At 44.8% G+C, this 23,313-nt stretch overlaps 1 protein-coding gene across 3 annotated transcripts in view; it reads left to right on the top strand.

Moving 5' to 3' along the window:
- The window catches only part of MECOM (MDS1 and EVI1 complex locus), a 777,983-nt gene that overhangs the window by 699,673 nt on the left and 54,997 nt on the right, over window positions 1–23,313 (top strand). For 2 of the 3 annotated variants that reach the window (XM_030216132.1, XM_030216134.1), the window contains 2 exons: window positions 1,170–1,326; window positions 9,620–10,973. In XM_030216132.1, the coding sequence (XP_030071992.1) occupies window positions 1,170–1,326; window positions 9,620–10,973 (1,511 nt within the window). The remainder of the gene's footprint in view (window positions 1–1,169; window positions 1,327–9,619; window positions 10,974–23,313) is intronic. The other variant, XM_030216133.1, reaches the window with a different exon arrangement.

The raw sequence follows: 23,313 nt of genomic DNA, 5'->3' as shown, positions 1-23,313 counted from the left end.
GGACTCCAGGGGAACCTGCCTGTCCCTAGTGATTGAAAACACAATATTGAAGCACTGCCCCCTACTGGCAGCAATGCATTTGGAGGACTCCCGCTCAGCTTAGAGGGAACAGTACTTTCTACTACTATCTGCTTGTACTGGTCTGCTGTGCTTACATTACAGATCTTTTGCTGCTCTTGTTTTTTCCTGCTTTCTTAGGCAGTAGAGGGGTTTCTGGTGCATAGAAAAAAATGGAGTCCAAAGAAGAGCAAACACACGGCTTAGTGGTATGATAAATAGGCTTTATTTGTGCCACTCTGTAAAAAAGTCCCGACGTGGCCACGCTTCACCTCACTAGAGGCTGTGTCAGGGGCTGAACAGCTGTTGCGGTCCGAAAAGGTACAAACACGCAATAGAGCTGAAATCCAATCAGTGGCATACCAAGGGTGGGGGCGGTCCGCCCCGGGTGCACGCCACTGGGGGGGTGCCGTGGCGCGCCCCTGCTCCTCCAAGTTCGCTAAACTTCGTTCGTTCGCTGCAGCTCCCTCTGCCCTGGAACAGGTTACTTCCTGTTCCGGGGCAGAGGGAGCTGCGGCGAACGAATGAAGTTTAGCGAACTCGGAGGAGCAGGCGCGCGCCACGGCACCCCCTCCCCCCCCAGCGGTGTGCACCCGGGGGGGGTGTCATTTCGCCGGAGGGGGGGAGGTGTCATCTAGCGGGGGGGGGGGGGGCGCATCGGGCACTCCGCCCCGGGTGCCATCCAGGCCAGGAACGCCACTGAATCCAATGAAATCAGCAACAGTCAGCCTTGCAGCTTGCAGGGTAGATAGAAACACAGCAACCGTCTCCCTCATTCAAGCTACAAGGCTGACTGTTGCTGCTTTCATTGGATTTTAACTCTATTCCATATTTGTGCCTTTTGGGACCGCAATGGCTGTTTTAGCCCCCGAGGCAGCCTCTAGTGAGGCAAAACATGGCCATGTCGGGACTTTTTTACAGAGTGGCAGAACATTTCATTTTTCTTCTGGTGTTTCCGCATAGGAGAAATGTCCAGAGTAATCCTACAAGCCTCACTAGCCCCTAGGTATGTTTTCATGGATGAGGATATTAAACCTGCTTCAGAGAATCCTTGGCTCCCTTAATCCAATTGTGCTGTCAAGTTTCTTGTCTAATCGGTACTCGTTTCCTAGCAGGTTTTCACGGACCCCAGCAACCTTCAGAGGCATATCCGCTCCCAGCATGTCGGAGCCCGCGCCCACGCTTGTCCAGAGTGTGGCAAGACTTTCGCCACCTCTTCAGGCCTTAAACAGCACAAGCACATCCACAGCAGCGTCAAGCCGTTCATATGTAAGTCTGTACACCCTGACTCTTGCATATTATACTGATCTAGGGTGGGCTTCAAAAAGAGAGAAAAGTATTTTAGCTCAACAGCACGTTAGTTATTCACCGTTAACCAAACAGAAGACTGCATGTAAATAGACATGTTGAGGTCGATATTTAGCTAGAGATGCTCAGTGTGTTGCTGACCGCTGTCGGTGTTATGTCCTGAAAGTCATTGCCAGGCCATGTCCGTGCTTCAAATTTCTGGGTTGGTGGAGCCAGCTAACGCATAGCCGATTAAGGGGCCCTTTTACTAAGCCGCGTAAGTGTCTACGCGTGCCAACCACGCGCCAAAACGGAGTTAGCACCCGACTACCGTGTGGCTCTTGCGGCAATTTCATTTTTGGCATGTGTCCGAAAAATAATTTTTCTTTTCGGATGTTCATATTTGGACGTGCGCCAAGTGGCATTTGACCTGCACAGGTCACTACCATCCGGTTACCGCATGAGACTTTATTGCTAGGTCAACGGCTGGGGGTAAGGTCTCAGACCCAAAATGGATGCGCAGAAATTTTCATTTTGCCACACGTCCATTTTCAGCAAACATTAAAAAATGTCGTTTTTTACAGGTGCACTGAAAAATGATTCTGTGTGCGCTCAAAACACGCGTCTACCCTACCACAGGCCATTTTTCAGTGCGCATTTGTGAAAGGACCCCTAAATGTGATATTCAGCACCTGACCAGCTATGGGGCACTGTATAAAGGTATAGGGTTACCATATTTTCTCCTCTAAAAAGAGGACACATGTCCCACCCACGCCCCGCCCCGTTCGCATCCTCACCCCACCCCTGTCACATTCCCCTACCCTCCCCCAGGTCACATATTCCCCTCCCCTCCTCCGGGTCACCTCCCCTCCCCTTACTTACTATCTACTGCCCTGGTGGTCTAGTGACTTCTTCAGTGCAGGAAAGAGCCCCCTCTTTCCTGCCCGGAACCCTGCCCTTGCCCTGCATCCTGTTGCTGTGACGGTCTCGGGATTCAAAATGGCCACCGAGAGTTGAAGTCTCGCGAGGCCGCTTCAACTCTCGGCGGCCATTTTGAATCCCGAGACTGTCACAGCAACAGGATGCAGGGCAAGGGCAGGGTTCCGGGCAGGAAAGAGGGGGCTCTTTCCTGCCCTGAAGAGGTCACTAGACTGCCAGGGCAGTAGATAGTACGTAAGGGAAGGGGAGGCTAGGATAGGATAGGCCCGCCGCCCGCCCGTTTGTCCAGAAATCCGGACAAATGGGCGGACTGGCAAAATCCGTCCGGACGCCCGGACATGTCCTCAAAAAGAGAACATGTCCGGGTAAATCCGGACATATGGTAACCCTAAAGGTAGGATTGAGTTTTATGCGGTTAAGTGCTGAATATCAGCTCTTAACTGGCCAAGTTCCAATTGTGCCCCTGAAAAGCCCCCAAAATAGCTAGTTTTGAGATTGGCGTTTACTAGACATTTTCAGAGGCAGTAACTGGTTAATGCTGCAGAAAATGACAGATTAGCCTCTGAACAAAGCGATTTAACTGGCCATTAGGCAGTATCAACCCAGTTTCTTTTTCTTCCCTCAGTCTAGTTTCTTGCAAGGCTGTTGCTCCAATTTTCATTATTACCATCTTAGGTTCCTCCAGGATTTATAACATGTGTGTACTAAAAGTACCTTTTATCCTCAAGGACAAATAAACATTAGTTTGAATGCCCCGTGTACAAAGGATGAAGAAAGCAGCAGGTTGAAAGATGGTAAAAAGGAAAAAACTTTATTGAAACAGTCACCTGACATGGTCCTCGTTTTGCCCTAACAAGGGCTGCCTCAGGGGTGTAAAACTAAAAACAATCAAAACAACATAAAAAAAACAAATAAAACCATATGATAAAACACTTGGCCAAGTCTGTATATGAACAAACAAAAAAAACAGCACCACGGGCCTTTAAAAATGGAACACAGTTCTTTAATGAATGAGCCTTGACAAAAAGACCCGACACGGGCCGTGTTTCGGTGACTAGCACCTGCGTCAGGGGTCTACATAGAATACAAAACATAGAAATAATATATTTTTAAAAAATTTTTAACATATAATGAATAAAACCAAAGATTAATATTTAGACTCATCAAGCATACATATATAAGCCTATATAAATACCTAAAGCATTTAATATTTTAACATTGCATTTAATATTTTAACATTCTCATATATTATTATATAGTAATTTGAAAATAAATGGATAATTAATCAAAACAAAAATGGTAACTCACCACAGTGATGACGTGGAAAACTTGGGGAATAACTCGAATATATTCCTCTACAATATATTATTCCTTACTTTTGGACAAAAATTTTTTTTCATATATTAATATTATATGTTTAAAACGCTTATTTTAATTATTAATAATATATTTTATAAAAAGGTCATATTATATAATACTGGCTTATATATGTATGCTTGATGAGTCTAAATATTAATCTTTGGTTTTATTCATTATATGTTAAAAAATTTTTAAAAATATATTATTTCTATGTTTTGTATTCTATGTAGACCCCTGACGCAGGTGCTAGTCACCGAAACACGGCCCGTGTCGGGTCTTTTTGTCAAGGCTCATTCATTAAAGAACTGTGTTCCATTTTTAAAGGCCCGTGGTGCTGTTTTTTTTTGTTTGGACTTTAGTTTGTACTTCGTTCCCTCTCTTTTGTTATATCCAAGTCTGTATATGAAAAATAAAAGAAGTAAAAAAGCAAAAAATATGCTTATGGGCATGAATATATAAAATAAGCTGAGGTGCTACTATTTTGTGAGAGAACTTACACAAAGTTGGTGCACAAACTCAAGGTAAAACACATAACCAGATACCAGTAGTAGTGGTGTCACAGACACTAGCAGTTATAGTCCCAGTCAAGCTTTTGTACTTTTTTACTTTTCATGTACAGACTTATCCATTTGTTTTATCATGAGGTTCTATTTGTTTTTTGTTATTTAATATGTAATTTTTTATTTTGTTTACATATTTTTGCAATTATGATGCCTGTTATTATGCATATCTGTGTGGGATCCCTTACATCTTATATGCTGATGTTAGTTTGTGATTTATTGTGTGTTTGTATGTTGTTTGATTGTTTTTAGTTTGTTTTTTTTACCCCTGAGGCAGCCCTTGTTGGGGCGAAACGTGGACCACATTGGGTGATTGTTTCAGTAAAGATTTTTTTCTTGTTACCATCTTTTGACCCACTGTTTGCTTCATCTTCGCTGGTGTGGATCTGAAGTGCCTCTCGATCCTTTGCCATGTGCTAAGGATACAGCGTCAGAATGACCAGATACTTTTTTTGACCTCCAGGAAATAACAGATGTACAGTCAACCAGACCTGAACAGCAAGCCGGCATTTGACATTTCACAATGAATCAAAGTCGTTTTGTATTGGTGAACAATAAACAAGAGTCATATAAAACATGTAAGACTCTAGCCACACATAAGACCGATCAACTGCTGTAACTCAAGTTTGTTTAATTGATCGGTCTACAAGGAGCCACAGTTCTTTTCAAAGCAAACGATGTGTGTAAACGCTTTTCATTAATATGTTCTTAGTGATGTCTGGGAAAGCTGAGCACCAAGAGATGTTGTTTAACTTTAGAATGGCTAGCAAGAGCAGAGATGCTTTTGAAATTATTTTTTTTGTCTAACTATGTGTGATGGACAGAGAACTGCAGGCAATTATGAGTAATAGCCATGTAATTACAGAACTGAAGAGTTTCAAGTTCGTGTGTTGGGCTGTGAGGTTTCTTTTTTTTTTTTTTTTTCATGCTGAGTTGAGATCTGTTTCTCAACAAAAGCCCACACACCATGACCATTCCATGATTTGCCCGGCCTGTTTATGGCAACTGTCTCTTATTACACCCAGCTCAAGCTTGAGTGAAACTTACCAACACAACGGTAATTACTTACGGCCGTCACAAAAACGCCAGGTTTTCCCCAATAGAAACCACATGCCACGATAGGTCAAACATATTCAAAACAGTACTTAACTTGTTTAATAAGCAGAAAATATGTACCCTTGGTTGTAAGAAAATTACAGTAGAGAGCGCACTTAACATCAGTTGAACCAATTCGCCTGGGAATGGTGCAGTTTATAGTAGCCAGGGAGGGTGGGCCACAGACTGATGAAAGGCTGAATGGCAAAAATCTCTCTTCCATGTTGTTGTATTACAAAATGAGAAGGTGCAGATGTAGCCCATCAGTTTAATAATACTGATAATACATTGTCAACAGAAAGACCAAGTGTGCTTTGCTTCATTGCGATCTAAGAATGCTCTTAAATTTTATGAAAGCTCTAATCTTAAGCAACATTTTAATCTAACGCTCTGCCATCAGCGTTAAAAGAGACTACTGATCAAAGTCTATTCAAGAAATCCCTGAAGACCTACCTATGTACTCGATCATTCTCCTCAGCTGCTTGATCTTCTGCATCTCCGCCTTCCTTTCCCCTGCTGTTTTCCCTCCCTTCCCCTCATCTACTTTATCCTCTGCTTTGCACTACTGCTATTATGTTGTACTTTTCTCCTAACATTGTACGCCACATAGAGCCTGCCTTGGTGGGAATATGCGGGATATAAATGTTCACAATAAATAAATAAATAAAACCTTGCCACATAGATATAAGGTGGCATAGATGTGCCAAAACACAGAGCCATCTTTAACACGCATGATCTTGTGGCAATCTCTAACATGCTGCTCCTTCTGTCTTAGAATGTATTCTGCACGTGCAACTTTTCACCAAGAAACCTGTTCTTCATTCACAGATTCTGTCTTGTATTTCTTCTGTTATGCTCGTATACATGTCCATTTCAATGACTTCCATGTGCCGTTTTATTAATATACTGGGGATGAGCTCTGTGGCATGGTTAGATGAGCATTTTGCATGATATCAATAGCAGTTTGTAACTAGATAGTTTTTGCATGAGTTAGCCTCTGTTCTAAAATGTATGTTGTATCATGCTGATTCCCCCTCCTTCACCCCAGGGTACCTGCTGTTCTTTCCTATAGCTATACCTGCCTGCAAAGGATTGTCCTAGCACACGCTTATTAACACTGGAAATAATAATGTTTCGTGCTCTGTGTTAAGTGAACAGAAGAGGTTGATTTGGAAAGTACGAGATGGAAGCTCACCTGGTTTGCTGGCTATATTTTGAGCAATATCTAAAACGGAGTTCACTCTTTCTTGCTTTTCCTCCATTTTGTTTCTCTGGTTTGACTTCATTCTTGGAAGAGCTTCTGCTGTGCCCCATGGAATTGTTGGTAGTGGGGGTCCCTTAAATAAGGCCATAGTTCTACCACTGTTCTGTCTAAGATGAGCGGGTATCCTCAAGTTGCATAGCTACCAGTAGGGGTGGTGCTTCAATGTTGTGTTTTCAGTCGCTAGGCACAGGCAGGTTCCCTGCAGTCCTGCAGAACTTGCCTGTCCCTCGTCATTGAAAATGTGATAGTGAAACAGCGCCCCCTACTGGCAGGATTGCAGATGGAGGACTCCTGCTCAGCTTAGAGGGAACAAGGAGTGCTACAGTGTTTCAGGGTTGCTAACCATATTCTGCATCTTCACACCCCCATTTCCCAGGGCAGAAATCGCCAGCACCGTACCGTGGTGGGAATCAGAACACCGGGGGTTCGACTAGTGTCAAGTTTAGTTGGCAGCAGTGATAGAAGAGACTTGCACATGACCTAAGTATTCGTATTACCATGACGTATGCCTTCTGTAAATCAATTAGCACGTAGAGCAGGGCCCTAAATTGTGTTTTATGTGTGGCAATGGGGTTTTTGAAAATTGCCTATCTTATACATGAGTATAATTATATGCACATAGCCCATATGCTCACAATTGTACTCAAGTACTGAGAAGGCCTTTATGGGGACAGGATGGGGTGGAGAGTACACTTGCACCCTATTTTTGTTTCCCCAAAAGTATACATGGGAGAAGGTACCACATGATAGTAGATACAGATTTGTGTGTGTGCTGGTCTTGACTCAGTTTTTAAAGGGGAAAATTTTTAATGTAAAATCCTTTGGTTAAAAAGTGCCTTTGGCCTTTCATTTAGAAGCACGATTTGAAAGTTACCCCCTTGGGTGGTAATTCTGTAAATTAGGTGCTGACATGAATGTGCTTATTACGTTCGTAAGTGTTAAACATAAAAGCATTTACGTACGCATTCCACACATTACACGTGCAAATGCCAAAATTCCACCTTAATGCTACTCTGCAAATTGGTGTGCAGCTTACGCGGTGTCCGACCGATATTCAAAACCAGTTAGCCTGGCCAGTTCAATGGTACTTAGCCAGCTATCCGGCAATATTCAGTGGCAAATAGCCGGCTGTCTCCCGCTGAATATCAACGGTTAGGGCTTAGTGGATAGCTGATTATATCGCTCGATTTAACCAGCTATCTGCCAATTTTCAGCACATTGCCTGCTAAGTTTGGCAGCCAAATCTGGCGGGGGGTAATAGCTGGAAAATCTTTGGCCGGTTCAAACTTAACCAGCCAGTGCTGAATATTGGCCAAAAATAAACGGAATGTTCCATTCCAGTCACCGGAAACGGCCTGATATTGAATATTGAGATTCAGTGGGTGTCAGCCCCGTTAACTCCCGCGATCTGAATATCGGACCCCTTATTTTGAAGTGCTGGGGTGTGTCTTGGGGGCGGAGAGTAGGCATGTACTGCGTAGGCGAGTGAGTAGGTGTGTATGCCGATTAGTTCGTGGTTAACATGTGAGCCCTTACCGCCTAGAAAGTAGGTGTTGGTAAGGGCTCACATGCTAATTTCCCCATTAGCATGTGGCCATTAATAAGGAAAATGGAAAATAGGGCCATTTTACTGCCCACGCTGGGGTCCCCTTTATTTTGTCTAATAATTGGATTGCTCATCAATATTTCTGTTATTTGGGGAGAAGGTGGAAACTTTGGGCCACTTTTACTAAGGCACGCTACGATTTTTAGCAGGCAGTAAACGTTAGCAACATCCATAGGAATATACGGACATCGTGAACTTTTAGCGTGCGCTAAAAACGCTAGCGCACCTTAGTAAAAGAGGTCCTTTGTAAATGTAGATCGCTGAGGAGAGCAAAGCTCATTCAAATGAAAAACTGTTCTTGACTTCCTCGTTCTTTTCTCATTCAGAAAATGTTTTTGAAATATAATGAATTAATAATTATGTAAAAGAAAGAATCAGAGCAGATTAAGCAGGTAAAAAAAAATACTTTCAAAACAATTTATTATGAAGTCCCAACATATAAATGATTGTTAACTAGCATAACCTGACACGGCCATGTTTTGCCCAAAGGGTTGCATCAGGGGCCCAGTACCAACAGAGCGTTATAGACAAGATATGCCAAGAAAATCCTTTCAGGGACAAAGTTGTGGAAAATATGTTGCATCCAAGATGAATTCAATTGTTCTTCCAACAAAAAGCATAGGCAAAGTGTTATAAGTAAAATGCAACTAGGCGTGAAGATAAACAATTAAGACATGACAGCAAGTGACCAAGCTTCTCAAGGACAGAGAGATACAAGTGCAGGAAGGTTAACACAAGCATTGGTGTGAGTGGAAGTCAGGGGACGTGATTATAGTTCATGGGAACCAACAATTCAGGATGGGATATATTCAATTCAGTTTCCTTCTCAGGCTTAAAATAGAGCCATTGTAGCTTCTGTCTTTCTCAAATCATGAAAAAGATTGTTGAAAATGTCTCAGAATGTACAATGAGTATTGTTGGGCGACTTTGATGTGTGAGTGACGGGAGCTTAAAGATATCATAGAAATTAAATAAAAGTTCAGCATTTCCCCGGGGAGGGAGCAAGGGAGAATATTATGACTAACTCTGAATGTTGTACATGTACAAAAAAAAGTAAACAAAAGAGTGTTAACGGAATGAGAAGAACATCAAAAGAGTTAACTCTTTCAAGTTATTGGTATGAAGTGTTCCTGGTTTCAAAAGAGGATGTTCCTGTATATTTTACCGATAGGCTGTGAGATAGAACGTACGACATAGTAAGAATTTACAAGACATTAAAAATGCATTGTAGCTGTTATGAAGACTGAAGGAAAGAATATATTTTGTGTTCCGTCACAAGGCATTGATGAGGTTGCATGCCTTGTCTTTGGAGCACAATGAAATGAGTTCACTCTGAGTAATGCATCTGGTTATGGATACTCAGGTGAAGTTAAGGTTGCACCGTATTTTGTTCTGAATTCAGCAAATACAACCAGCCAAAAAAGCCTAAGATTCTTTTCTGTTTATATACAGGTGAGGTCTGCCATAAATCCTATACTCAGTTTTCAAACCTCTGTCGTCATAAGCGCATGCACGCAGATTGCAGAACCCAAATCAAGTGCAAGGACTGTGGACAGATGTTCAGCACAACGTCGTCCTTAAATAAGCACAGGAGGTTTTGTGAGGGCAAGAACCATTTTGCGGCAGGAGGACTATTTGGCCAAGGCATTTCACTGCCTGTGATCCCAGCTATGGATAAGACATCTATGGTTAATATGAATCATGCAAATCCAGGCCTTGTGGACTATTTTGGTGCTAATAGACATCCTGCTGGTCTTACCTTTCCAACAGCTCCTGGATTTTCATTTAGCTTTCCTGGTCTCTTTCCATCGGGCTTGTACCACAGGCCACCATTGATAAATACTAGTTCTCCTGTTAAAGGACTATCAGGTACTGAATATACAAACAAAAATCAAAGCCCCCTCTTGAGCCATCCTCAAATGCTACCATCTACCCAGGACATTTTGAAGACATTAAGTAAACACTGTTCTGTAGATGAAAATAGACCAGTGGACTTTCAACCCGGGAGGCCCTCTGGAGAGAGGCCTCATGACAAAATCAGCGAGCAGTCGGAGAGTAGTGATCTTGATGATGTCAGCACCCCAAGTGGCAGTGACTTGGAAACGACCTCTGGTTCTGACCTGGAAAGTGACAGTGAAAGCGAGAAGGAGAAACTTAAAGAAAACGGTAACACGTCGAAGGAGAAAGTAAATCCTTTCCAGAATTTGGCTCCCATGAACAATAAGAAAGAGTACAGTAATCATTCCGTTTTCTCACCATCTTTAGAAGAGCAGACAGCCGTGTCGGGAGCAGTCAATGATTCGATAAAGGCGATTGCTTCGATTGCAGAAAAATACTTTGGTTCAGCAGGACTTGTGGGTCTACAGGACAAAAAGATTGGCGCATTACCTTACCCTTCCATGTTTCCCCTCCCATTTTTTCCAGCATTCTCGCAATCAATGTTCCCATTTCCTGACAGGGACTTGAGACCGTTACCGTTGAAAACGGAGCCCCACTCGCCAAGCGAAGTAAAGAAGGTCCAGAAGGGGAGCTCAGACTCGCCCTTTGACCTCACTGTAAAGCGGAAGGAGGAAAAGACAATTGCCTCTCCAACCTCAAAACCAGCAGCTCCACTTGGTTCAAGCCAAGATCAGCCATTAGACCTGAGCATGGGCAGCCGAAGCCGAGCCAGTGACACAACACAAGCTGAACCTCGGAAAAACCATGTATTTGGTGAGAAAAAAGCTGACTCTGAGCAGATAAAAGGGATCGACTCTTCTCTGCAGCATGCTAAGCCCAGTCCTTTCTTTCTGGACCCTATTTACAGGTAATAGGTTTCATTCACTATGACAGTTTGAATAGAGATTTTAATAATTCGCACTGCATATGTAGATTTCATGGCATATCAATGTGTTGTGAGTTGCAACATAATCTAAGGAGCTTAAGTTATTCTAACATTATTTTTAAGCAATCTCATTTTTGTTTAGAGCATTTAATTGATAAGATTTGATTTTTCATGCTGCTGAGCACAGAAGTCCAGGGCAGGTACAGCCTTACTGCCCGGGCTGAAAGAATTGACTGGGCTTGGTTTCATCTGAGTTTGCTCAGACTGTGCTAATAGAGATCCAGTGTCTTATTATTTACAGTGATTCTGTTGTACAATGTAAACATCATTATGATTAGCAGGTGTTTATGGTGATGATGGTATTGCTATGAATATCCCACTTGCTTTGATTCAGTAAGTTCGGGGTTGTAGCTAAGCTCTGCTGTCCAGAGTTAACAGACCGAAGACAATGGCAGTTCGAAATCATTTTCTCCCTAATGCTATATACTTTGTTAACAATTAGGTGCCAGTTCAGCATATAGGACTAGATTCTAGATATCACGCCTAAAAACATTGGCGCCGAAACGAAATATGCCTAGGCGTATTCTATACAGTATGCTTAAATTTATGTGGAATTTATAGAATATGCCTCAATTTCCACGCGGTTTATAGAATACTAAATGTAGTCACAGGCAGCAATGCTAAGTAAAACTTGGTGTAAATGCTGACGCCTAAATTATGCATGGACTTGGGTGTATTCATATAACCGTGCGCATAGATTTTAGACACGCCTATGACCCATCCATTCCACGGCCATGCCCCCTTTTCATCTATGCGGCTTAGAATTTATGTGCAGCACGTTATAGAATACTAGTAAAAAAGGCCTGTTTCTGACACAAATGAAATGGGCGCTAGCAAGGTTTTCCTCGGCTTCCCTGCAGCCACCCATGTCCAGCGACCCTCCTCTCCCCCTGCCCCCCTCCAACCACCCATGTCCAGTGAACCTCCTCTCTCCCCTGCCCCCCTCCAGCCACCCATGTCCAGCGACCCTCCTCTCTCCCCTGCCCCCCCTCCAGCCACCCATGTCCAGCGATCCTCCTCTCTTCCCTGCCCCCCCTCCAGCCACCCATGTCCAGTGACCCTCCTCTCTCCCCTGCCCCCTCCAGCCACCCATGTCCAGCGACCCTCCTCTCTCCCCTGCCCCCCTCCTGCCACCCATGTCCAGCGACCCTCCTCTCTCCCCTGCCCCCCCTCCAGCCACCCATGTCTAGCGACCCTCCTCTCTCCCCTGCCCCCATCCAGCCACCCATGTCTAGCGACCCTCCTCACTCCCCTGCCCCCATCCAGCCACCACCCATGTCCAGCGACCCCCTGCCCCCCCTGCAGCCACCCATGTCCAGCGACCCTCCTCTCTCCCCTGCCCCCCTCCAGCCACCCATATCCAGCAACCCTCCTCTGGACATGGATCAGCTGTAAGGCATGTTCCCCCCCCCCCCCCAGGGTTCTGAAGTTGACATCATAATGGCTACAGTGATGTCAACCTGATCTACGGAGCCTAGCAGATCAACTCGGAATGAGCCACGGTCCCAGGCAGCAAGTCAGAATGTTGGAGGTGAGAATTATTATATAGGATGCTTAACGGCAATTGGTGTAAATAATTGCTTGTTAAGTGGCAATTAGCACTGACTGGCTTGTTAAATAATTAAGTTGCGTGCACAAATCTAGAGTACGACTGGATTTGCACATGCAGCTTAAGTCACATTATATAGAATCCCAGGGATAATGGCTGTGCTACAATGGCAGTTACTTATTTATTTGTTACATTTATACCCCACATTTTCCCACCTGTTTGCAGGCTCAGTGTGGCTTGCAAGTACCGTAAAGGCATTTGCCGTTAAGGTTGATAACAAATACAAAATTGTGTTGTGGTCAGATGAGGTAGGTGTGAGTCAGGCATCATTGGGTCAAGGGGAATGGTGGTGGTAAGTTGTCCAGTGCGATCCTTGATTATTTTGTGTTGCCAAAATGGAGGTGAAACAGCAGGTATGTCCATCAGTGCATTTAGGTGCTATTCTGGAATTTGGAGCTTAAGTGCTTGAGTGCATTTGGGAAGGGCAAGAGCGGGTAATGGCTGTCCTGAGCATTCCAGCATGTGCTTTATAGAATACTGTCAGTCGCGAACATTTACGTCTGTCGTAGAGCAGGCCTACTTGTTCGCTCCTAGATTTAGGCGTGTAATTTATGTCTTAAACTAGTAATTCTGTAACAGATTTGACATGTGAATTTGCCATTATAAAAGTATTAGCTTAGGGGCCCTGTTACTAAGCCGGGTAGGTGCCTATGCGCGCCCAGTGTGCGCCAATTTGAAACTACTGCCCGGCTACCGCGTGGCCCGGGTGGTAATTTCATTTTGTACACGTGTCAGTAGGTTCGCTGTAAATTTTACGGCATGTGGTGGTAATCGGCATTGTACGCATGCTGACGATTACCGCCCGGTTAACGGGTGAGATCTTACCACTAAGTCAGTGGGTGGCTGTAAGATCTCAGGCCCAAAATGGACATGTGCCTTTTTTTGCAGGTGTGCTGAAAAATGAACCTGCGCGCGTCCAGTACAGATGTCTATACCAGCGCAGGCCACTTTTCGACGCACCTTTAGTAAAAGGACCCCTTAGAGCCCTTAGCGCCCTTCATAGAACTGGTTCCTATACATTGTAGCACTGAGTATTGGTGTCTGTCTTCATAGAGATACTGTATCACTGTGATATGCAAATAATTTTTGCTTTGCTCATAGTCATGCTGCTCTCCCGTGGTGGTTGGCATTAAGATTCTGTGTCTGTCTTCACAGAGGTGATTTATTTCTATGTGTATGGATAGCAATATGCAATCCCATACATTAATTCCTGCAGGGATAGTGTGACCCAGGGTTGGCTGCTGTGAATTACTGATAGAAAATTCACAAAAAAACAAAAACCTGAAAACAGACTTCTGTAAGGTAAAATACAATAAAAGGGCTGAAAAATAAAATATTTTTGTGTAAATGTGAGGTCCTCAGTGTGAAAGTTTCACAAAGATCCGTGAATTACCGGTAGTCAGCCATGCCTCTGGTTTTTGCCATAGCCACCTAAAAATTCCTGACTGGAAGTTAATTAAGCTGCAGTGAAAAATGCAGCGATGCACCAGATTACTGTCAGGGTAAAATGACCAGATTTAAGGAACTTTTTACCAAATGGCAGTAAAGGGTGGCCTGCGGTGGCATTGGCACGCAGGATTGCTGCAAGTTTGAGGCCACCTTTTACCATCGTGGGTAAAAGGTCATTTTCTTTAAAGGGCCAGTAAATGACCTGCGTTGACGAAACACATTGGCACGCAGCCATTTGCTGGGGGAGGTCTTACTACCTCCTCAGGAGGTGGTGAAGACTCCGGCGCTACGCCTCCGGCACTAAAAGAATGTTTAAAATTCCTAGCGCCAGAAACAGCGCACGCCATGAAGCTGGAACTACCACCAGGCTCCTGAGCGAGCCTGGCGGTAGGGCTGATTTCCCATGTGCAAAAGAGCAGCTTAGTGAACATTTCCAATAATATGGAAGGGCATAATCGAACGGGGACGCCCATCTCTAAGGGCGCCCATCTGTAAGGACGGCTCGGCGAAGGGCGGGGAAACCCGTATTATCGAAACAAGATGGGCGTCCATCTTTTGTTTCGATAATACGGTCGGGGATGCCCAAATCTCAACATTTAGGTCGACCTTAGAGATGGTCGACCTAAATGTTGAGATCGCTGACCTTAGAGATGGGCGACCTCAGTTTTCACCGATAATGGAAACCGAGGACGCCATCTCAAAAACGACCAAATCCAAGCCATTTGGTTATGGGAGGAGCCAGCATTCGTAGTGCACTGATCCCCCCTCACATGCCAGGACACCAACCGGGCACCCTAGGGGGCACTGCAGTGGACTTCAGAAATTGCTCCCAGGTGCATAGCTCCCTTGGGTGCTGAGCCCACCAAAACCCACTACCCACAACTGTACAACAGTACCATAGCCCTTAATGTTTAAAGGTGGGCACCTACATGTGGGTACAGTGGGTTTCGGGTGGGTTTTGGAGGGCTCCCATTTATCACCACAAGTGTAACAGGTAGGGGGGGATGGGCCTGGGTCCGCCTGCCTGAAGTGCACTGCAGTACCTACTAAAAACTGCTCCAGGGACCTGCATACTTCTGTCATGGACCACTGGGGGAGTAAGGGGAGGTGATCCCCAATTCCCTCCGGTGGTCATCTGGTCAGTTCGGGCACCTTTTCGAGGCTTGGACGTGAAAAAAAATTGGACCAATTAAACTTGGCCAAATGCTCGTCATGGACGCCCTTCTTTTTTCCATTATCGGCCGAGGACGCCCATCTGTTAACCACGCCCCCGTCCCACCTTCGGTACACTGCCGACACGCCCCTGTGAACTTTGGTTGTCCCCCGCGACGGAAAGCAGTAGAGGAAAGGCCAAGTCAGCTTTCGATTATGCCGATTTGGCCGACCTTGTGTCGGAAGATGGGCGTCCTTCTCTTTCAAAAATGAGCTGGATGGTGACCCAGCTGGTGAAGCAAAGAAAGTGTGTGTGGCAGACCTAAGCCAAAAACATTGCTGTTCCTGAGGATAAAATGTAATATGCTGAGAATACTGCTTACAAAATCAAGATCAGATGAACATTTGAATTTTGTTGTATGAAGCAAATGCTTTTCCTCCACCCAAAATTTTAAAAACAAAAATACCAATAGACACATGCGATTGTATGTGTTTAGCTAGGAAATTCATACATTAAAATGCTGGTATTATCCAGGGCTGTGGAGTAGGTACACCAAACCCTCGACTCTGACTCCTCTATTTTTCTACTGTCCCTGACTCCAAATCCTACTGATATTAGGCTTTATAATATATATATATATATACGTATACACTCTCCTTGGCTTCATAAAATGCCAGTCAAAACGGTGTACAATCTTAAAAGATTGAAACCCCCAGTTAACATAACTCTGACTCGACCTGACTCCTCCCCCCAAGTTCATTAGTTAACTTATTTTTTTAACATAACAGCTACTACTACTACTTATCATTTCTAAAGCGCTACTGGACGTACGCAGCGCTGTACACTTGAACATGAAGAGACAGTCCCTGCTCGACAGAGCTTACAATCTAATTAGGACAGACAAACGAGATAAGGGAATATTAAAGTGAGGATGATAAAATAAGGGTTCTGAACAAGTAAGTAAGGGTTAGGAGTTAAAAGCAGCATCAAAAGGGGGGCTTTTAGCTTAGATTTGAAGACGGCCAGAAATGGAGCTTGACGTACCGGCTCAGGAAGTCTATTCCAGGCATATGGTGCAGCAAGATAAAAGGAACGGAGTCTGGAGTTAGCGGTGGAGGAGAAGGGTGCAGATAAGAGAGATTTACTCAGTGAATGGAGTTCCCTGGGAGGAATGTAGGGAGAGATGAGAGTGGAGAGGTACTGAGGAGCTGCAGAGTGAATGCACTTATAGGTCAATAAGAGGAATTTGAACTGTATGCGGAAACAGATAGGAAGCCAGTGAAGTTAGCTGTATTAGGAAGCGCCAAAAGACAATAGAAAATGATGAATTTACCATGTATTATAATGTTGTAAGTTTTTATATTGAAGCTGGAGTCAAAGTCGGTACATTTATACCAACTCTATCCAAAATTGCTTCCAGTTCTGACTCCGACTCTATTAACTCCGACTCTGACTCCACAGCCCTGGTGTTATCTAGGTCAAGGGTGTTCAGCTTTGGTCCTCAAAAGCCACAAGCCGATTGGGCTTCCAGGCTATCCCTAATGAACGTGCATGACGCCAAGTTCCATACCACTGGGGCAGAGTTCAAATCCATCTTAGCATATTCATGAAGGATAGCCTAGAATCTTAAGATATTCATGAAGGATAGCCTAGAACCTATCCGTTTTGCAGCCCTTAAGGACTGGCATCCATTGCTCCAATTATCAGCTTGTTATTTCTCTTATGTTTTGGGTTCTTTTGGTCCTATTTCCTAGTCTCCGTATTTTTGTTCCACATTTTTCTTTCATTGTTATAGTTTCCTGGAAAAGAAGGTATGCACCTTTCATTTCATCACAAGTCTTGGTTTTAAAGACATGCCCCCTCCGCCCATATTAAAAGAATTTAACCAGCCAGGATTGGCACCTGGCTGTTTAAATAGTAGATGACGGCAGAAAAAGACCTGCATGGTCCATCCAGTCTGCCCAACAAGATAACTCATATGTGCTACTTTTTGTGTATACCCTACTTTGATTTGTACCTGTGCTCTTCAGGGCACAGACCGTATAAGTTTGCTCAGCACTATCCCCGCCTCCCAACCAACAGCCCCGCCTCCCAACCAACAGCTCTGGCACAGACCGTATAAGTCTGCCCAGCACTATCCTCGCCTCCCAACCACCAGCTCTGGCCCAGACCGTACAAGTCTGCCCAGCACTATCCCCGCCTCCTAACCACCAGTCCCGCTTCCCACCACCGGCTCTGGCACAGACCGTATAAGTCTTCCCAGCACTATCCCCGCCTCCCAACCACCAGCCCCGCCTCCCGATCTTGACTAAGCTCCTGAGGATCCATTCTTTCGGCACAGGATTCCTTTATGAATTCCGTTACCGTTTTCATTTCCACCACCTCCCACGGGAGGGCATTCCAAGCATCCACTACTCTCTCCGTGAAAAAGGGCTACCCAGTGATATTCTATGGGGGATAGCTGGCCATCTCTCACTGAATATTGCCAGTTAGAGGCTAGCTGGTTATATCGGGCGATATAGCCGGCTATCCGTTGATTTTTCAGTCTCACTTTATAGTGGATATATTTGGCCACATGAATACATGGGATATCTTTGGCTGGTTTGAAGATAACCGGCTAAGTCTGAATATCGACATAGCCGGTTATGTTCAAACCGGCCAAAAATAAATCGGATATTCAATGCCAGTCACGGGAAATGGCCTAGCATTGAATATCTGGGTTTAGCGATGACCATGTGAGTTAACCGGGCTAACTACCACTGTCTGAATATCTGCCTCATGGCTTTGGCAGGGGCGTAGCTACGTGGGGCCATGGGGCCATGGGCCCCCACAGATTACGCCCTGGCCCCTTCTACATTTGAACCCCCCCCCCCGCCGCTGCCGCCGCCTGCCCCGCTGCCGCATCAAGTACCTTGTTTGCTGGCGGGGGTCCCCAATCCCCGCCAGCCGGAGTCTTCTTCAGCACCGGTCGACTCCGGCGCCTTCGTGGTGTGATCATCTGTTTCTGATGCCTTACGTCCTGCACGGGGCTACATGCACGGTGCAGGACGTAAGGCATCAGAAACAGATGATCACACCACGAAGGCACCGGCGTGGTGCTGAAGGAGACTCTTCAGCTGGCAGGGATTGGGGACCCCCACCAGCAAACAAGGTACCTGATGTGGTGGCGGGGCAGGGGGTGTGGGGGTTGCGGTTGCGGTTGCGGCAGCGGCGGGGGGGGGGTTGTGGTTGTGACGGCGAGGGGGGGGGTCCAAAGTGGCGGGGGACTCGGTGGCAGTGGGGGGAGGCGGCTAAACAATGCTCCACCACCTCGGGCTCTGGCCCTCCCTCCCGCCGAGGTCTGGCTACGCCCCTGGGCTTCCAGATCTCACTTTGCCAGCTTCTCACTCTGTACTCATATTTTAACAGTACGGGGATGCCCATGGTGCTCAAATAAGCATCAGCACAGCAGCCCACGTACCTACTTAGATTCATAAGGGCGGTAAAAGTAGGTGAGTGAGCTATCATAAATATGCATTTGAAGTAAAAATGAGGAAATATGAATAGTGATTCTTTTGTTGGCTTGATCAACCAACTGATTCTTGTCATTTTTTAATGATAAAGGGAAAGGAACAAATTCCCTATGAGGAGAGGCTAAAGCAGCTAGGGCTCTTCAGCTTGGAGGAAAAGAAGGCTGAGGGAAGCTATAGAGGTCTATAAAATAATGAGTGGAGTGGAACGGGTAGACGTGAATCCCTTGTTTACTCTTTCCAAAAACACTAGGACTAGGGGGTATGCATTGAAGTTATTAAGTAGTAAATATAAAACAAATGAGAGAAAATATTTCTTCACTCAACGTATAATTAAACTCTGGAATGCGTTGCTAGAGAATGTAGTAAAAGCAGTTAGCTTAGTGGAGTTGAAAAAAGGTTTTGGAAAGATTCCTAAAAGACAAGTCCATAAGCCATTATTAAAATGGACTTGAGGAAAATCCACTGTTTATTTCTAGGATAAGCAGCATAAAATGTATTGTACTATTTTGGGATCTTGCCAGGTATTTGTAACCTGAATTGTCCACTGTTGGAAACAGGATGCTGGGCTTGATTGACCTTCGGTCTGTCCCAGTATGGCAATACTTATGTACTTATGCTACTATTTGAGATTCTGAATGGAATCTTGCTAATCTTTGGGGTTCTACATGGAATGTTGCTGCTATTTGAGAATCTGAATGGAATGTTGCTATTGTTTAGGTTTCTGCCAGGTACTTGTAACCTGGATTGGCCACTGTTGGAAACAGGATGCTGGGCTTGATTGACCTTCGGTCTGTCCCAGTATGGCAATATGTACTTAGGTAATTATTCACTCATCTACCACATTGATTCTCAGTTCAGTCTTTGGGGATCACCTGCCAGTCTGGCTAATATGTAGTAGATGATGACGGCAGAAAAAGACCTGCACGGTCCATCCAGTCTGCCCAACAAGGTAATTTCACGTGTGCTACTTTTTGTGTATACCTTACCTTGATTTGTATCTGCCATTGTCAGGGCACAGACCGTATAAGTCTGCCCAGCACTAGCCCCGCCTCCCACCACCGGCTCTGCCTCCCAATCTTGGCTAAGCTTCTGGGAATATACACAATGAATATGCATGAGATATATTTGCATCCGTCGCTGTTTCTCATATATTTCATGCATATTTACCCCCAAATTCTATAAATGGTGCTTTAAATTACATGTGCAAATTTAAGCACGTGCTCAATTTGCTTGCGCAATTTAATTGATTAACAAGCCAGTTAGCTTCGATAATTGGGCCTAACAATCAATTATTGGTGCTAACTGGCATTAATTGAAATCTGCACTTGACCATTTATGAGCCCGGATTCACATGTAAATTTACGCATGGCTCCGAAAAATGGGTGCAGCCACAGGAAGGTCAGGGGCAGATCAGGGGCATTCCTGCAATTTATACACATTGTTATAGAATAAGGGGGGAGGGCAGAGGAGAGAGGACAGTTGCTGGACATGGATGCAGGGAGGGCAGGGCACAGAGGACACTTGCTGGACATGGATGGAGGGGAGGGCAGAGGAGAGTGGACAGTTGCTGGATATGAATGGAGGGGAGGGCAGGGGAGAGAGGAGAGCTGCTGGACATGGATGGAGGGGATGGCAGGAGAGAGAGGACAGTTGCTGCACATGGATGCAGGTGAGGGCAGGGGAGAGAGGAGAGTTGCTGGACATGGATGCAGGGGAGGCCAGGAGAAATGCTGGACATGGATGGAGGAGAGGGAAGGCAGGAAGGAGATGCACATGGATGGAGGGGAGGGGAGAGAGGAGAAATGCTGGACATGGATGGAGGGGAGGGAAACTCACACAAACACACACACACTCCATCTCTCACACTCACACTCTCTCTCAAACATACACACTCCGAGGAAAACCTTGCTAGCGCCCGTTTCATTTGTGTCAGAAATGGGCCTTTTTTACTAGTAGGTACATATGTTGCCTTCAAGAAATAGGTGTGCCCAGATTGACTATTGGAACAACGGGGATGTGCCCGAGGGTCCACAGCGGTAGGGGGCCCAAGCTCCCCTAGCTTCCATCTAATTTAATCACTTTTGATAGGTGGTCAGGGAGGGCCCATAACCCTTATTGCCCCGGGGGACCAGATCACTGTTAGTCTGCCCTTAGGTGCAACATATACACCTGGATACCTTCCTTGTGTCTTGTTATAAAAGTACCTTCATTATATGTTAAATTAAGAAGATACTGCAGTTACTATAAAGTGCTTTCGAAAGCCTAAGACAGATTATGTTAGGCTTGAGGATATCAGATCTAAATCCATTGAGAATGGTAAAAAAAAATGACTTCATGTGATTTGCCCACTATTCCCAGTTTTAGGGTAGATATAGTTCAGTATAAGTTTCAAGCCCATAGAGGTAGATATTCAGTCGGAGGTGCTCAGCATTTTGGCGTTATGCCTGGAAATTCAATGCTGGGCTAAGTCTTGGCTTTGGCATTGAATTTCCAGGTTTCTGGAGCCAGACAAACCATAACTGGTCAAGTGCAATAGTCAGCACTTAACTGGCTATGGTGAACGGCATAAAGATTTGGGGATCCTGTTATTATTATTATTAATTACATTTGTACCTCACACTTTCCCACACATAGCAGGTTCAATGCGGCTTACATAGTAAATTTAATTACAAAGTCTTGAAGGAGAATGTTACAAGTTGTAGTAAACATAGTAATAGTGGGGTTTTGAGGACATGTAAATTGAGCATGGAGAGGTAAACAAAGGTAGGATGAGCAAAAGGAGAAGAGATTGGGAGGGGTAAGGAGTAGGAAGGATGGAGAGGAAGAGATTGAGGAATGAGCATAAGGAGATTGTGAGACATGGTCTAAGGTATAATAATCGTCAGGGCAGGAATCATGTGGGTGGGCTTAAAAAGTTAAGTTGGGTCATTAGGGTAAGCTTTCTTGAAGAGATGGGTCTTTGACATTTTACTGAATGGTAGATGGTCGTTGATTGTTTGTTTGGATGATTGTTTGGATTGTTCCAAAGCTGGCTGCCCACCTGTTATTAAGGTGCACTCAAAAATGGCCTGCACTGGTGCAGGCAGGTCCATTTTTCAGCATGCCTGCAAAAAAGGCCTCTTTTTCTTTTTGGCCGAAAATGGAGACATGCAGCAAAATAAAAATTGCCGTGCATCCATTTTCAGCCTGAGACCTTACCACCACCCATTGACTTAGCAGTAAGGTCTCATACGTTAACCTGGCGGTAATCGTCAGCGTGCGTACACTGCCGATGACCGCCCAGTTAACGCCACGTGGTAGAAAATATTAAAATATTTTCTGACGCACGTATGGGACACGTGTAAAAATTAGAACTACCGCCCTGGGCACGCGGTAACCGGGCAGTAGTTCTAATTTGACGTGCATTGTATGTGCGTAGGCGCCTACGCGTCTTAAGTAATGCCACACTGGGAAAAGACCAAGGGTCCATCGAGCCCAGCATCCCGTCCACGACAGCAGCCAATCCAAGCCAAGGCACCTGACAAGCTTCCCAAATGTAAAAACATTCTATACAGGTTATTCCTGGAATTGTGGATTTTTCCCAAGCCCATTTAGTAGCTGTTTATGGACTTGTCCTTTAGGAAACCGTCTAACCCCTTTTTAAACTCTGCCAAGCTAACCGCCTTCACCACATTCTCCGGCAACGAATTCCAGAGTTTAATTATGCGTTGGGTGAAGAAATATTTTCTCCGATTTGTTTTAAATTTACTACACTGTAGTTTCATCGCATGCCCCCTAGTCCTAGTATTTTTGGAAAGCGTGAACAGACGCTTCACATCCACCTCTTCCACTCCACTCAATATTTTATATACCTCTATTATGTCTCCCCTCAGCCATCTCTTCTCCAAGCTGAAAAGCCCTAGCCTCCTTAGTCTTTCTTCATAGGGAAGTCATCCCATCCCCGCTATCATTTAAGTCGCCCTTCGATGCACCTTTTCCAATTCCACTATATCTTTCTTGAGATGCGGCGACCAGAATTGAGCACAATACTCAAGGTGCGGTCACACCATGGAGCGATATAACGGCATTATAGAATCCTCACACCTGTTTTCCATACCTTTCCTAAAAGGGCCCTTTGGTGTGGTTACCTTTGACCAGTTAAGTGCTGACTCCGCCCCCGGAATGCCCCCATAATAGCTGGATTTGAGTTCGGTGCTAACCGTCATTTCTGGCCTGTAAAATTGCTTTGAACATCAAACCCCCGCCCCCCCCCCCCCCATACTTTTTAAACCTGTTTGTGTTGCTTTTGTTATAAGGGAAATTCTGACCCAAATCTAACCTTTTTTTTTTTTTTTTAATTTTAATTTCTATTTTGAGTTTTGTTCTTTGATTTCAATCTGTCCTAAATCATGACCATCTTGGTTTTTGGAAACTGGATTATTTCCATGGTGAGCATGTCAGCAGAATGTTCCTCTCAGAACTCAGTCACATGCTGTACTGTTGAATCTTTTATATTTCACCAGCTATATACTGTAGTTATTTATTTATGAGGCTGAATCC

This window comes from Microcaecilia unicolor, chromosome 10, assembly GCF_901765095.1.
Source record: "Microcaecilia unicolor chromosome 10, aMicUni1.1, whole genome shotgun sequence".
Taxonomy (NCBI): Eukaryota; Metazoa; Chordata; class Amphibia; order Gymnophiona; family Siphonopidae; genus Microcaecilia; species Microcaecilia unicolor.
This window is presented reverse-complemented; position numbering and strand designations above follow the sequence as displayed.